At 41.6% G+C, this 14,809-nt stretch overlaps 1 protein-coding gene across 1 annotated transcript in view; it reads right to left on the bottom strand.

Annotated features, from left to right (window-relative positions):
- Positions 1-14,809, bottom strand: part of LOC110502291 (brorin-like) — a 48,198-nt gene that overhangs the window by 13,756 nt on the left and 19,633 nt on the right. The window contains exon 3 of the mRNA XM_021580216.2: positions 13,237-13,366. Within this exon, the coding sequence (XP_021435891.2) occupies positions 13,237-13,366 (130 nt within the window). The remainder of the gene's footprint in view (positions 1-13,236; positions 13,367-14,809) is intronic.

Here is a 14,809-nt window from a genome sequence, read left to right as displayed (position 1 = left end):
GAAAGTAAGAACTGGCATTGAACCCATTGAAAAAAAGGTGATCTCAGTGGAGAATATGTATTCTGATAAAGGGGGAAATATTTTTAACAAAAAAAATAGGCATACGAAGACAAAATAAACGTAAAACAGTGTGTGCATGATTACAAATGTGTGCAGAGAATGAAGAAATTGCAAAAACTTGAAGAATTAGATGAACATTCTGAAAATTAAGGAATACAAGTGAATGTAGAAACAGAACAAATAACTATGAAAATGGCAACCATTGGTCAAGTACCAGAGTTTGAGGCTACAAAAGAGGATTACTATTTAGAGTGCTTTGAGCGTTGGCTGGCTGCAAATGAACTCAAAAGATGAAAAAAAGCACACGTGTTTCTCAATGTTTTGGAGTGAGAATTAAACGCAGACAATTGCGTGAGTTTCTCCAGGTATCTCAGATACAAGATCAATGCACAAGGATTGCACCAAACCGACAGCAACAGCAACCACGAATGTATCAGAGCGGAGATAATTGTTGGGGTTCCTGAACTACAGACGTAGGATCTTAATTTGATCACCCTGCAATGTAGGAAATGTAAAACTTCTATAGTGTATTTGAGATTTAAAAAGGCATATGAAGTTTGTAATTTCCACTTTGAAATTTCAGACTAGATTTTTTTCGTTACGAAAAATGTATTATCCCCTACAAAAACCTATCCACACTGTTGCATCGACTTCACCAACTGCTGCAGGCCAACAAAGTGGAAATGGTTTTCGCAATTAGAAGAAGCATTCAAAACTTCCGAACAGCATCTTCGAAAGAGCAAGCGGCTTGACCACTACGACACAGAGACGAAGCGGAGGCTCGCTTGTGATGCATCTTCATAAGGAGTAGGAGCCGTCATCTCAGATATTTTATCATCAGGTGAAGAACACCCCCATCGCATTTGCATCACAGTGTCACGTTCTGACCTTAGTTCTTTCTGTTATGTCTTTGTTTTAGTATGGTCAGGGCGTGAGTTGGGTGGGTTGTCTATGTTCCTTTTCTATGTTGTGTTTTGCGTTTGGCCTGGTATGGTTCTCAATCAGAGGCAGGTGTCGTTAGTTGTTTCGTTTCGTTTTTCCTTTGTTATTTTGTTTAATGTTCTCGGCTTAATAATATATGATGAACACTTACCACGCTGCGCTTTGGTCCTCACCTCATTCTAACGACGACCGTGACACACAGACTGTCACCAAGTGAGAAAAATTCAGCTCAAATTCAGAAGGAAACCCTGAGCATAATATTTGGAGTGCAGAACTTTCACAAATACCTCTACGGAATGAACTTCCAAATTGCTGACAGATCACAAGCCTTTGTTGGCCATCCTTGGACCAAAATCAGCCATACCAACCATGGCTGTACTTCGAATGCAACTTTGGGCTCTGATAGGGCTAGCCTACGACCACGAGATCGAGTACAGACGATCCAGTGATCACGCAAATGCCAATGCACTATCAAGACTACCATGCAAAAGTGACACCGCCATTGAAGTAATGGAGCAGACTTCCAGATCTCTCTCATCGACAAACTGCATATATCTCCTTCAGACAGGGCAAAGGAAACCAAGAAAGACCCAGTGCTTTCAAAAGTCTTGGACTTAACATAGGTGGGCGGGCCAACATTTGTAAGCGACAATAGCCTTTGTCCATTCAACAATAACAAATATCAGTTATCTACGAATCAAGGCTGTGTTCTGTGGGGATCAAGGGTGGTGTTACCTCCCAAGTTCTGGAGGAGACTGCTGTCTGACCTGTATGAGGGACTTCCAGGGGTCACTCAAATTAAAACACTTGCCCGCAGTTATCTGGAACCACTTCTAAATGTTTTGCAAAACAACGGATTAAGGCACATCCTGCTACCACCTTACCATCCTGCATCAAAAGGAGCAACGGAGAGCAGTGCAAACCTTTAAGAAGGACTAGACTCAAGGTTCAGTCTGTGCCCACCCACCAAAGGCTTGCCCACTTGCTGTTCATTTACCGGCACACACACCACACACAGTAACGGAATGTACACCAGCTGAAATGTTTCTGAAACGCCAACCACATACCCACCTGACACTGTTGAAACCAGAGTTGTCCAACACTGTGGCTAAGCACCAGATACAGCAGAAGAAATCTCATGACAGACTCAGACTGTCAGATAATTCAAAGAGGGAGAAAAGGGTGATGTACATGATTTCAGACACCCCAAGAAGGTGTGATCCTTCGACGCATAGCTCTTTTTACCTTCCATATCCAAGTTGGCCATTTCAACGTTTATGTGGATCACCTGCTACTGTCCAATGCCCCAGCAGAGACAACGACAACAACGACCCCCAGGACGATGCTCCTGACTGTGGACGTACAAAAGAGACAGAGCCTGACCTTCCACCCGAACCTGGCCTACCACTGGAAGCCCAGGAAGAGCGGAGGTATCCTTTTCAACAGCAAAGAGCACCTCGAAAGCTTGACCTTTGAGTTGAAAAATGAACAGTGAAATAACAAAGACTGATACGTTCAAAAGCAAAGTGAAAGAAAAAGGACATTACCTGTCTTTAGTTAATAGAGCACAAGTTCCTCCTTCAGGGCAGAATAATCCCCTGGACTTGTGCTGGGCTCTGATAAGTCTACTTCCACCCAGTAGTTGAGACATTTTAAATATGCATTGTTCAGGTATTGCATTAGAGTATTTCCAAAATACTTACCTCATTCTTAGGAGTTAAAAGCTATGGCGCAGGAGTGCAGTATCTGTGATCTACGTCTGTCTATATTAGTTGCAATGATGTTACTAAGCAGTAATGCATTACGAAAGTGTTACGTTACGACACCTATTAGACAGTGCACATGCGCACTATGGTCCTAAGTGGTATTACACGAGATGTTTAACTAAACGACACGCTAACCTGTACTCCCGTCTCCTGCCTGGTGTTACTCTCCACAACACAAATATTACAAAATTGACTGTGCATGCATTCTGACATCTACTGTATCATTCCAGATTCTACTATATGGTAAACTAGGGCTGTCCCCAACAAAAAAAAATATTGGTCGACCGAAAGTTCTGTTATTTCGACCAATCATTTGCTCAAAATGTTATAGGTGTATTTTTCCATATATAGACACACCCTATGTGTTTTAATAAAATCAACTATGTGCATTGAGGTTGTCTGATGCTTTAAGTTTATGGTTTGATGCTTCAAGAGGGTGCCAGAGATCTAGATAACCAGAAGAAATAAAATAACCTGACCCAACTATTCTCCTCCCCGCTCCTGCTGGCTTTCGCAGATTCTGCCATTACTCTCCTGAAGATGCCGGTAATAGGCTACACGAGGAAATCGGCAACCTTTCTCATATGGAATGCCAAATTATCTTACCATTTCTACTGATCTGCATGCCAATTATGGTTTTCATATGCACATTTTCGTGAAACAGTTTAATTTTATAATTAAGTCTTCATATCTCAAAAATTATTGTCATGTGGCTAATCAAAATTATATCCAAAGCTAAATGAAAATAATACAAACCTAAAAAGTAACTTCTACTGCCATTGCCAACTATGTAAAAATAGCCTACATAAAGCCAACAAATATGAACATTGCAACCTGCAGGTAGAAAATATAATGAAAAAATAAATATCCTATAAATCGCATTGGCTACACATGGCCTGTCTGCAACAAACTTGATACATTGTATCAACTATTAACTTGGGTCTGGTCCAAAGCTTGCGCTAGCAAACTTACAACATTATATAAAATATTCTGGGCCCGCAGTTGCCCGCGCCAGTGAGCTCGGGGCAGAAACAGCTTTAGGCTATTTACGCAAGGGATAAGAAGCAGTGCTTGACTTGGGCAGGAGCTCACCAGAGCTGAGTAGCGGTACCTCAAATGTTCTACTGCTTGAGCTCCTGTTCCTCTTGTAAAATATTTGCTCAAAAATATTATGGAGCTCCTCCACCTAAATATAAAACAGTACCAGCACCCAAAATGAGTACCGGAACCTATTTCAGTCCAAGTCATGCACTGATAAGAAGCCTATTTTATGACGTTTCCACTAGATCAGAACACAAAAAAAAATTCCTTTCACGCTGAGTGGATATCGAAAGGGAGAGAGCTGGAATGATTTTTCAAATACATTTAGAAACTATTGTAAATCTCAATGGATGTAAAAACAGACTTTGTTGTTTGCTGTTTGATGTGAAGAAAACATTAAATTGGAGAAGCTCCACAGGTCATTCATTAGTGGTGGTGAGTTAAGGCCAATCAGAAATACTATCAGATCCCCAAATGGGCACATTTATATGCCTACATTTGCGCACAGGCCAGGTAGCCCATAGGCCTATTTTTATGCATGTGTGTCCTTACTCAACATTGACTGGAGTGCTCCAAACAAAAGACAATGACTAAATTGACAGAACTGGCAATGTGGTACAGAGCTCGATTTGGCCTCTGCATGCCTCGGGATGGGCGCAAATATATATATTTGTTACTTTCTCGACTAAAACAATCTCGGTCGACCAACAGCCCAACGACCAAACAATCGACTAATTGTATTTGAGCTGTTATATGAAATAAAATATAACATGATGATTGTATCGTCACGACAGATTACCCTGGTTAAATGAACAGGTAAAAACCTGGTGGAACCTGTTTTCATTTCACAAAGGTGCCATGCCACAGATGTTCTTTGATATTCATGAACAACTGCCTGGAGTGGATGTTAGCAATACCGCTCACTTTCATCTCTCTCCCTGGCTCTTCCTCAAGTGTCTCTTTGCATACAGTGTGAACAACACATCTGAGACATGGTGCTCTCTAGCTGCTGATTATAACGGATTTGGCATGCCTGAAAAAGCCCAAATGACTGTGTCAATCTTCCCAAACCTTAGGTTTTTTACAATGGTAATACAAGGCATACTATCAAATGAATGATAGTAATGTAATGTGTGTGAAAATTAGATAAAAAGAATGACAGCATAAATGATGACAACTATTCTATGACCAACTTCTATTTCTCAGTCTTTCTTCTAAAAACAATTCCTGTTGTACATGTCCGTAAGGAAAGGGTAAGAATAAGGTATTTCCATGACTGCACAATCTTTTTTTGTGAGGCTCCCACCCTGTCTACAGCATGATGGCCATTAGCAATGAGAGATGCTTTGATGTCACACTTCAGATGCACGGAGCTCTCAGGAGGTTGCAACAGCTGTTTCCGCCTTAAACAACATCTGCGTGTGAGCCTGACACCTACAATACAATCAAAACTTGAGACTACCCTGAGTCAAACTTATTGGAGAATGGGTGAGTTGTTGAATATTGGTAGATGTATAATCAACACTGAAGTGGATAAGGACATAAAGATCACATAGGGCTCTACTAAGGCGGTGCAAGTGCCAAACGCACATTAGTTGGCCATTTCAGCATGTAAAAACTGGCGTTCTGGCATTTTCCAACCCTTGAGCCAGGTTCAGCAATTCACTTGTCTAATAACAGCTCGCTTGTGCCGAGGTGGGAGAGGTGGCAATATTTGAGGTGTGTGCTTAAAATTAAGCGCATATCGGAATTTTAAAGACCAACAAAAAGCAGGTCATAGCAGTAAGGCAGTTGGTAATGCCATGGATTTTGTGAGTGGAAGCGCAACCTATCCGGCCGCGATGCACAGTGCCTTTTATGCTCTTGGAACAAGAGAGGTCTGTTTTTGTGCCAGTAACCCTTGCATTAATAAAGATAAAAAACTAATGTTTTTTTCGATTTAGTTTCATTAGATTTAAAACAAGCATGAAGCCACATTTTTTTGTTCTGCCTAATGCGTTCGCCAATTAGGCAAGCCTATCAATAAAGGGTTTGGCTCGTGTGACTGGTTTGAAATCAATCTTAACAACCAAAGATGTATTAAAAGATCAAGCTTGGGAGCAGCAAAACAGTGAGCGGACATCCCCTTTTTATATATGTATTAGAGGCTGACATTTTAGCCAGCTCCCATTTTAAACATGCGTAAAACCCCCTTCATGTAAGCTATACAGTGCATTCGAAAAGTATTCAGATCCCTTGACTTTTTCCACATTTTATGACATTACAGCCTTATACAGCCTCATTACAACCTTATGGGGCGGCAGGTAACCTAGTGGTTAGAGCGTTGGACTAGTAACCGAAAGGGTGCAAGATCAAATCCCTGAGCTGACAAGGTAAAAATCTGTCGTTCTGCCCCTGAACAAAGCAGCACTGTTACTAGGCTGTCATTGAAAATAAGAATTTGTTCTTAACTGACTTGCCTAGTTAAAAAAAATATATCATGGATACATGAGTTTTTTCCCCTCATCAATCTAAACACATAATAATAACAATGCGATAAGGCATGGTGTGGGGGTGCTTTGCTGGTGATTTATTTAGAATTCAAGGCACACTTAACCAGCATGGCTATTACAGCATTCTGCAGCGATACACAATCGCATCTGGTTTGCGCTTAGTGGGACTATCATTGGTTCTTCAACAGGACACTGACCCAAAACACACCTCCAGACAAAGTGTTTTGAAGGAGAGTGATGGATTGTGTTTTGAAGGAGAGTGATGGATTGCTGCATCAGATGACCTGGCCTCCACAATCACCTGACCTCAACCCAATTGAGTTGGTTTGGGATGAGTTGGACCGCAGAGTGAAGGAAAAGCAGCCAACAAGCGCTCAGCATATGTGGGAACTCCTTCAAGACTGATAGAAAAGCATTGCTCATGAAGCTGGTTGAGAGAATGCAAAGAATGTGCAAAGCTGTTATCAAGGCAAAGTGTGGCTACTTTGAAGAATCTCAAATATTTTGAATTTGTTAAACACTTTTTTGGTTACTACATGATTCCATTTGTGTTATTTCATAGTTGTGATGTCTTCACTATTACTCTACAATGTAGAAAATTGTAAAAAAAAATTATAATAAAGACCCTGGAATGAGTAGGTGTCCCCAAACTTTTGACTGGTACTGTAATTATTCAGACCCATTAATCAGTACTTTGTTGAAGCACATTTGGTAGCGATTACAGCCTTGAGTCTTCTTGGGTAATATGCTACAAGCTTGGCACACCTGTATTTGGGAAGTTTCTCCCATTCTTCTCTGCAGACCTCTTAAGCTCTGTCAGGTTGGATGGGGAGCATCACTGCACAGCTATTTTCAGGTCTCCCAGAGATGTTCGATCGGGTTGAAGACCGGGCTCTGGCTGGACCACTCAAGGACATTCAGAGACTTGTCACGAAGCCACTCCTGCGTTGTATTGGCTTCGCCCTAGTCTGAGGTCCTGAGCACTCTGGAGCAGGTTTTTAATCAAGGATCTCTGTACTTTACTCTGTTCATCTTTTCTTTGATCCTGACTAGTCTCCTAGTCCCTGCAGCTGAAAAACGTCCCCAAAACATGATGCTGCCACCACCATGCTTCACCGTAGGGATGGCGCCAGGTTTGTTCCAGACTTGACGCTTAGCATTTAGGCCAAAGTGTTCAATCTTGGTTTCATCAGACCAGATAATCTTTTTTCTCATGGTCTGAGAGTGCTTTAGGTGCCTTTTGGCAAACTCCAAGTGTGCTGCCATGTGCCCTTTACCAAGGAGTGGCTTACTTCTGGCCACTACCATAAAGGCCTGATTGGTGGAGTGCTGCAGAGATGGTTGTCCTTCTGGAAGGTTCTCCCATCTCCACAGAGGAACTGTGGAGCTCTGTCAGAGTGACCATTGGGTTGTTGGCCACCTCCCTGACCAAGGCCCTTCTCTCCCGATTGCTGTTTGGCCAGGCGGCCAGCTGTAGGAAGAGTCTTGGTGGATCCAAACTGTACCCTTCCCTAGATCTGTGCCTCGACACAATGGGGTAGTGTGTGTAGATTGATGAGGGAAAAATGAATTTAATCAATTTTAGAATAAGGCTGTAACGTAACAAAATGTGGAAAATGTCCTGTATTTGTCCATATGATCATCATGAAACGAGAGATGAGATGATGCCGGTGACCCTCGTATTTAGAAGTAATGTTTCTGTAACAATTGCATGTTTTCCATTTCATATGATTAAAAACCAAGCCCTCCATAGGCTACATTTACCCTTGGCCTAGGCTACTATAATGAAGGCTGGTTCAAAAGCAATGTGTCATGTCTTTATTATCTTGGCAATTTTATGATATCATGCTCCTGACCAATTTATTTAGAGATATTATGGCAAAAGAAATATATATTTTTTTACATACACAATTTCATTAAAAACCAAACATATTAGAATTATTCACCGTAATGGCTTTAAGATAAGAATTAAGGAGCTGTCTGCTATTTCTGGAGAAGTGTGAATGAGATTCGTAAGATGTGTCACACCCTGACCATAGTTTACTTTGTATATTTCTATGTTTTGGTTGGTCAGGGTGTGAGCTGAGTGGGTATTCTATGTTTCATGTCTAGTTTGTCTAGTTCTATGTTTGGCCTGATATGGTTCTCAATCAGAGGCAGGTGTTCGTCATTGTCTCTGATTGGGAACCATATTTAGGTAGCCTGTTTGGTGTTGGGTTTTGTGGGTGATTGTCCTTAGTGTCCTTGTTCCTGTCAATGTGTTTTCACCAGATAGGGCTGTTTAGGTTTTCGTTACGGTCATTACGTTCTGTATTTTGTAGTGTTTGTATTGATTTGTGTTTTACGTTTGTTTATTAAAACATGGATCGCAATCTACACGCTGCATTTTGGTCCGACTCTCCTTCTCATACAGAAAACCGTTACAAGATGGTTCCATTATGTTTATAGAGTTCAAAAAGTACTTGCACTCAAAACCATGAAGAGGAATAACCCAAGCAGGCCGATGTGCAAAAATGATACAATTCATTTATTCCATGCTCAAAAGAATACACAAAGTGAAAGTGCTGTGGTGCTTTTATAAAAAATATATATTTCTTTTAAATAAACAGAGCATACATTTCGACCATATGCCTTCATCAGTGCTGTACAAACAAATTAAGACGACACGTACTTAAAACACCTGCTGTGTGTAACAAGTGCAACAGGTGCAAGCAGATAGTTAATTAGAGACTGGCAAATAGGGAGTCAATGCTTATTAATATATAAAAGAATATATAAAAAGGAATAAAAAAATAATAATTGACAATTCATTGTCAGATATAATTGGGAAGAGACAACAGTCTGGGCTACATAGCAATACCAGAAGCAATAGATATGGACGGACTACCAGTTTGTGTAGACAACACTAGAAGAAACATAAAAGGTCATTAAGCCCTTGAGGTTTTTAAGGAGAAGATCCATAGGTTACCAGTGGCCAGACGTTTTCATGAGGCTAATCATGTTGTGGTTGATCTTAAATTCTGTGCCTTTGACCGCATTCTCAAGCTGCAGATGCCGCAATACGGATGAGTGCCTTCTCCAGTGCGAAGCCCTATGGATGTTCTCCTTAAAAACTCTACACCCACAAGGGCTTAATGAGGAATTGGACCATGCATGTTTCTTGTAGTGTTGTCTACACACACCAGCAGTCCTGCCCACCCCCCCAACTGTATTCAGACATAGCCCATTTAAAACAAGCTGTTTTGATTAGAATTTCAGTAGAGTTATTCCCTCTCTATTTAGGCCTTATAAATAATGCATTCTATCTTGCTTATTGACAACATTCTTGCATGTCCATAACTCAGCCATAATGGATTTACGGTAGGGCCTAGCCCCTATATCAGTGTGAATGCTATGTTCAACAACTACGACATCGTACCTATAGCGCTACTGCCGGCTCCAAGATGTACCATTGTGTTAGGTTTGTTAAAATAGAGCCCAAAAAGTAGCCTACTGTAGGAAAATATGAAAAGGTGTGTTGTCTAACTACACGTTCGCATACGAGGAAACCTAATGTAAGAAATGTGAATGAGGTGGCAAGGGAACCATCGAGGGAAGCAAATGAGCTCAACCAAACATGTGTTTGTGTATTTCAATCTCTTTGATGAGGGGAATCAAAAACATGAGAACCTAAACAGCCCAGTGTCTATGATACACTGGGACATTGAGATCAGAATGACGATGCTGCCTTCTGGCCCAGTAACACGACTTACTGCATCAACACTGGCCACGTCACAACTATCTGTGCTTCCTAGCAAGGTGTGCACTTGTTCACTTAGCCTCACTGATTTGAATTATTTTAGATTTGCGTAACGTGGCGAATGGGTGTGACTGGGGGTGCCAAAATGTTCACGCATAGTCCTTTTAAAGCAGCTGGAGGTGTGACATTTTAACAGAGACAAATGAGAAAAAGGTTAACTTCTCAGCTTGACTCAGATACAAGTGGCCTTTACTATAGCTGACAGTGGTCCTCTTACGGACTCAGGATGAGGAAAATGTTTCATTGTTACCAGACAGACCTATGTGGCTACCCATGTAATAATCTACTGATCCAAGTACTTCTCAATGAAGCCATGACAACATTTGCGTTAAATGTAGAGTCAAGTACCACTTGACACTTTTAAAGTGGCACTCTGAAACGGGGAAAATGGTAATGTAGTAATCTTATGGTAATAGAGGGCCTGACACTGGCCTTGATTTGTCTTAAAAGCATGAAACCACAAAGCTCTTATTGCCTGAATGAGCACATGAATTTGTTACGATCTTTGAATATACATGGACACTACATTCAGTATGTCATAGTTCTGCTAGTCATTGTGCCTCTTAAATAACTCCTGACTTTGGGGCAAACATTTAAATCCTGACTTTGGGGCAAACATTGATTACTGTCTAAATCTCTGCACCAGGGAACTTGCAGTAACTATAGTAACCCCATAACATCCATAGAGAGACAGTATTACTGCTGAAGAGAACAAATGCACATGTATGCAAAAATATCTGTTGCAAAAATTGCAATTTAAAACAATACAGTACTTAGAAATATATATAAAAATATTAAAATATTGTATTTCTCAAATGTAGTTGACATAGGTCAGGTGAAGTTGATAAGGTTCATAGTGACCTTTTAACTTCACTTGAAATGCCACACCAACACTGGTTATTTGATGTGTATCAATAAATACACCCCCCAAAAATATTTGTTGGTACCACTTTTCATTGAATGTTTGCTGCTATAGGGTAAATGATATCAAGGTACAGCGCATTCGGAAAGTATTCAGACCCCTTGACTTTTCCCACATTGTTACATTGCAGCCTTATTCTAAAATTCTACACACAAAACTCTATAATAACAAAGCAAAAACATTTAATTTATTCCAAATATATCATGTAAAATAAACAGAAATATAATATTTACATAAGTAGTCAGACCCTTTACTCAGTACTTTGTTGAAGCACCTTTGGCAGCGATTACAGCCTCGGTTCTTCTTGGGTATGATGCTAGAAGTTTGGCACATCTGTATTTGGGGAGTTTCTCCCATTCTTCTCTGCTGATCCTCTCAAGCAGATCCTCTCAAGCTCTATCAGGTTGGATGTGGAGTGTTGCTGCACAGCTATTTTCAGATCTCTCCAGAAATGTTCGTTTGGGTTCAAGTCCAGGCTCTGGCTGGGCCACTCAAGGACATTCAAAGACTTTCCTTGCGACCTTTCTGTGTCTTGGCTATGTGCTTAGGGTCATTGTCCTGTTGGAAGGTGAACCTTCACCCCAGTCTGAGGTCCTGACCGTTCTGGAGCAGATTTTCATCAAGGATTTCTGTATTTTGCTCCATTCATCTTTGCCTCGATCCTGACTAGTCTCCCAGTCCCTGCCGCTGAAAACATCCCCACAGCATGATGCTGCCACCACCATGCTTGACCGTAGGGATGATGCCAGACATCCTCCAAATGTGACACTTGGCATTCAGACCAAAGAGTCTAATCTTGGTTTCATCAGACCAGAGAATCTTGTTTCTCATGGTCTGAGAGTGCTTTAGGTGCCTTCTGGCAAACTCCAAGCCAGCTGTCATGTGCTTTTACTGAGGAGTGGCTTCTGCCTGGCCACTCTACACTAAAGGCCTGATTGGTGGAGTGCTGCAGAGATGGTTTTCCTTCTGGAAGGTTCTCCCATCTCCACAGAGGAGCTCTGGAGCTCTATCAGAGTGACCATTGTGTTGTTGGCCACCTCCCTGACCAAGGCCCTTCTCTCCCGATTGCTGTTTGGCTGGGCGGCCAGCTCTAGGAAGAGTCTTGGTGGATCCAAACGTCTTCCATTTAAGAATGATGGAGGCCAATGTGTTCTTGGGGACCTTCAATGCTGCAGACATTTTTTGGTACCCTTCCGCAGATCTCTGCCTCGACACAATCCTGTTTCGGAGCTCTACGGACAATTCCTTCAACCTCATGGCTTGGTATTTGCTCTGACATGCATTGTCAACTGTGGGACCTTATATAGACAGGTGTGTGCCGCTGCAAATCATGTCCAATCAATTGAATTGACCAAAGGTGGACCCCAATCAAGTTGTAGAAACATCTCAAGGATGATCAATGGAAACCGGATGTACTTGAGCTCAATTTCAAGTCTCATAGCCATGGTACTGAATTATTTCATACATTTGTAAAAAAATGTCTGAAAACCAGTTCTCTTTGTCATTATGGGGTATTGTGTGTAGACTGATGAGGATATTTTTTTTTATTTAATACATTTTAGAATATGGCTGTAACGTAACAATACAGGGAAGAAGTCAAGGGGTCGGAATACTTTCCAAGTGCACTGTATTGAATGTAATGTTGATAGCATTTCCCTTGTTTGTGATAAACATCATCGCTTTAAGAGGCCACGCCTGAGATGAGTCTCACCAGCCATCATTCTTTCTGCTGAAGGAAGCTACGTTGCTGACATTGCCATGTTGCATTAGAGTCACGCCAAGAAAAATAAGGGGACACAATCTAGGACATGCTGTCTAAAATCATCTGAAACAACTTCAGAGAGTCCACAGTGAGCCAGAGAAGCGCCCTTATAAGACAGTGTAATTCTTTCAAATCAGAGAGCTCTCACACACTAACCCAGGATGCTCAAACCCTGATTTCGCCTTTTATTCACACCAGCATATTGTGGCACCGAACCTAGAATATCTGTTCGCGTTGGAAACAAACAGGGCTGGCTAATAAAGAGTCATACATTATCACATGCACACAATCATATGAATAAATCTAGCACTGCAACCAACTATTGGCAATAATTTGTCAGGCCAATCATGTATGATTTCTCAAAGACATACAGTCAAATCAAAATGGTAAATGAAATGTCGTGTGTTCCGTATTAAGGTACCAAAAATGTTGAGACAAGCAGGATCTCTCACCGGTCTTACAGATGGGGCAGCACTGATCAGGCTCATACACTGGGTCCACACACTCTGTCTGGGGGCAAGCTGACACAGAGCACAACACCTCTCCACTCCCCTCACAGCGACACTTCTCACACGGAGACACCTGGGGGCAGAGGGAAAAAGACTGTTTAAAAATCTCTCTCTCTCTCTCTCTCTCATGCAAGTACTCACTCACTCGCCTGTCTGGTCCACTAGCCAATACAGGGACATTGAACATCAAACATTCAGCCACAGAGCATAGAACACAGGGAGGTCCCATCTCACGGCACTTTATTGGAAATACATACTTCATTTGAAGGAGACATGAGTTGAGAAATGAACTTCAGTGCACAATCAACCGAGAATAGGGAAATCAATGTGCTGATTGTGCGCTCAGTTGGAAACAGAAGATATAAGCTGCAAATGTCTTGCTTTGTGAACTAGAGAGAACAGTTTGATTAATGGAGATTTCCAAGTCTGAAAGTATTGTGGAAAAACAGGGCCCATGATGCAACTTGTGTCGACAATATGCCTTCCACCAAGTCACCCCCCTTGACTGGAGATGCTACCACCGTAGGCTTTAGTCTGAAGCCACTTGTGGCCGTGTGAGCATTTCCCTTTAAATCAGAGAACATAGGTTAAACCTAACAGCATGGATCAAGACGGTTGCAGAGCGGCTCGAGCTTCTGACCAGCACTCCAATGTGAAAAACGGCAAGAGAGAGACCCCACTAACAGTACCGCCGCAGAACACAGCAATCGACCACAAGGCTCTGCCTGTTGCTTTGTTTCTAAACCTCTAGGCAGGCATCCACAGAGGATAGGAGACATTTACTTTAGTGGAAGTGGGTCTCTCTCTCTCTTTCCTTTCTCTCTTTTTGATCTCTCTCTCTCTCTCTGCACAGACTTCTCCCAGGAGAGCTACAAGCTGTGCCTCTCAATACAGAGCTGCTTGTATCACTCTGCATTAATGGAAATAAGTCCCATATTAGACCTAACCTCCTGGTGTGACCCTCCAGTGCTAGCACAAAGGGATGCCTTAAACAGTCACATATAATACCTTTCTTTCATCAAAAATAGAATAGAAGGCTGATGGAATAGTTGTGAATGGAACTTCTAAAATAAATAAAAGAATAAGCCCTTTTGAGGTCTCCTGGGCTTGGCTTAAAATAGATAACTCCACCAAGACTAGAATATATCAAGATAAGAATATTAACACAATTGCTCTTAAGCTTAAACATACTATAGAATTTAGCAGCCCAAGGAATGTTCAAACTTTGTGTGAATAAAATAAATGCTGACTTTTGCCATCATCTAATGTGCTTCGCTGCTTGTTTGCTCGCTACACTGAAAAGTATTTTGTCATAGTATTCACGATACACTGGCAATCTATCAACAGTTTCCCACATGGAATGTCTACGGAGACCGAAACGTTGGTAACAAGTTCCACTAAAACTGTGGAACATCTAGATTGCCAGCCGACTAAATTCAACTCCATGATTTACAATGGAGTTGAGCAGCGACTAGTGGGGACTGGAGCTCCGACGTCATTTTAGCATCCAAAGAAT

The sequence above is a fragment of the Oncorhynchus mykiss genome, chromosome 23 (genome assembly GCF_013265735.2).
Source record: "Oncorhynchus mykiss isolate Arlee chromosome 23, USDA_OmykA_1.1, whole genome shotgun sequence".
NCBI lineage: Eukaryota > Metazoa > Chordata > Actinopteri > Salmoniformes > Salmonidae > Oncorhynchus > Oncorhynchus mykiss.
The sequence above is the reverse complement of the archived record's forward strand: the minus strand, read 5'-3'. Positions and strand labels throughout refer to the sequence as shown.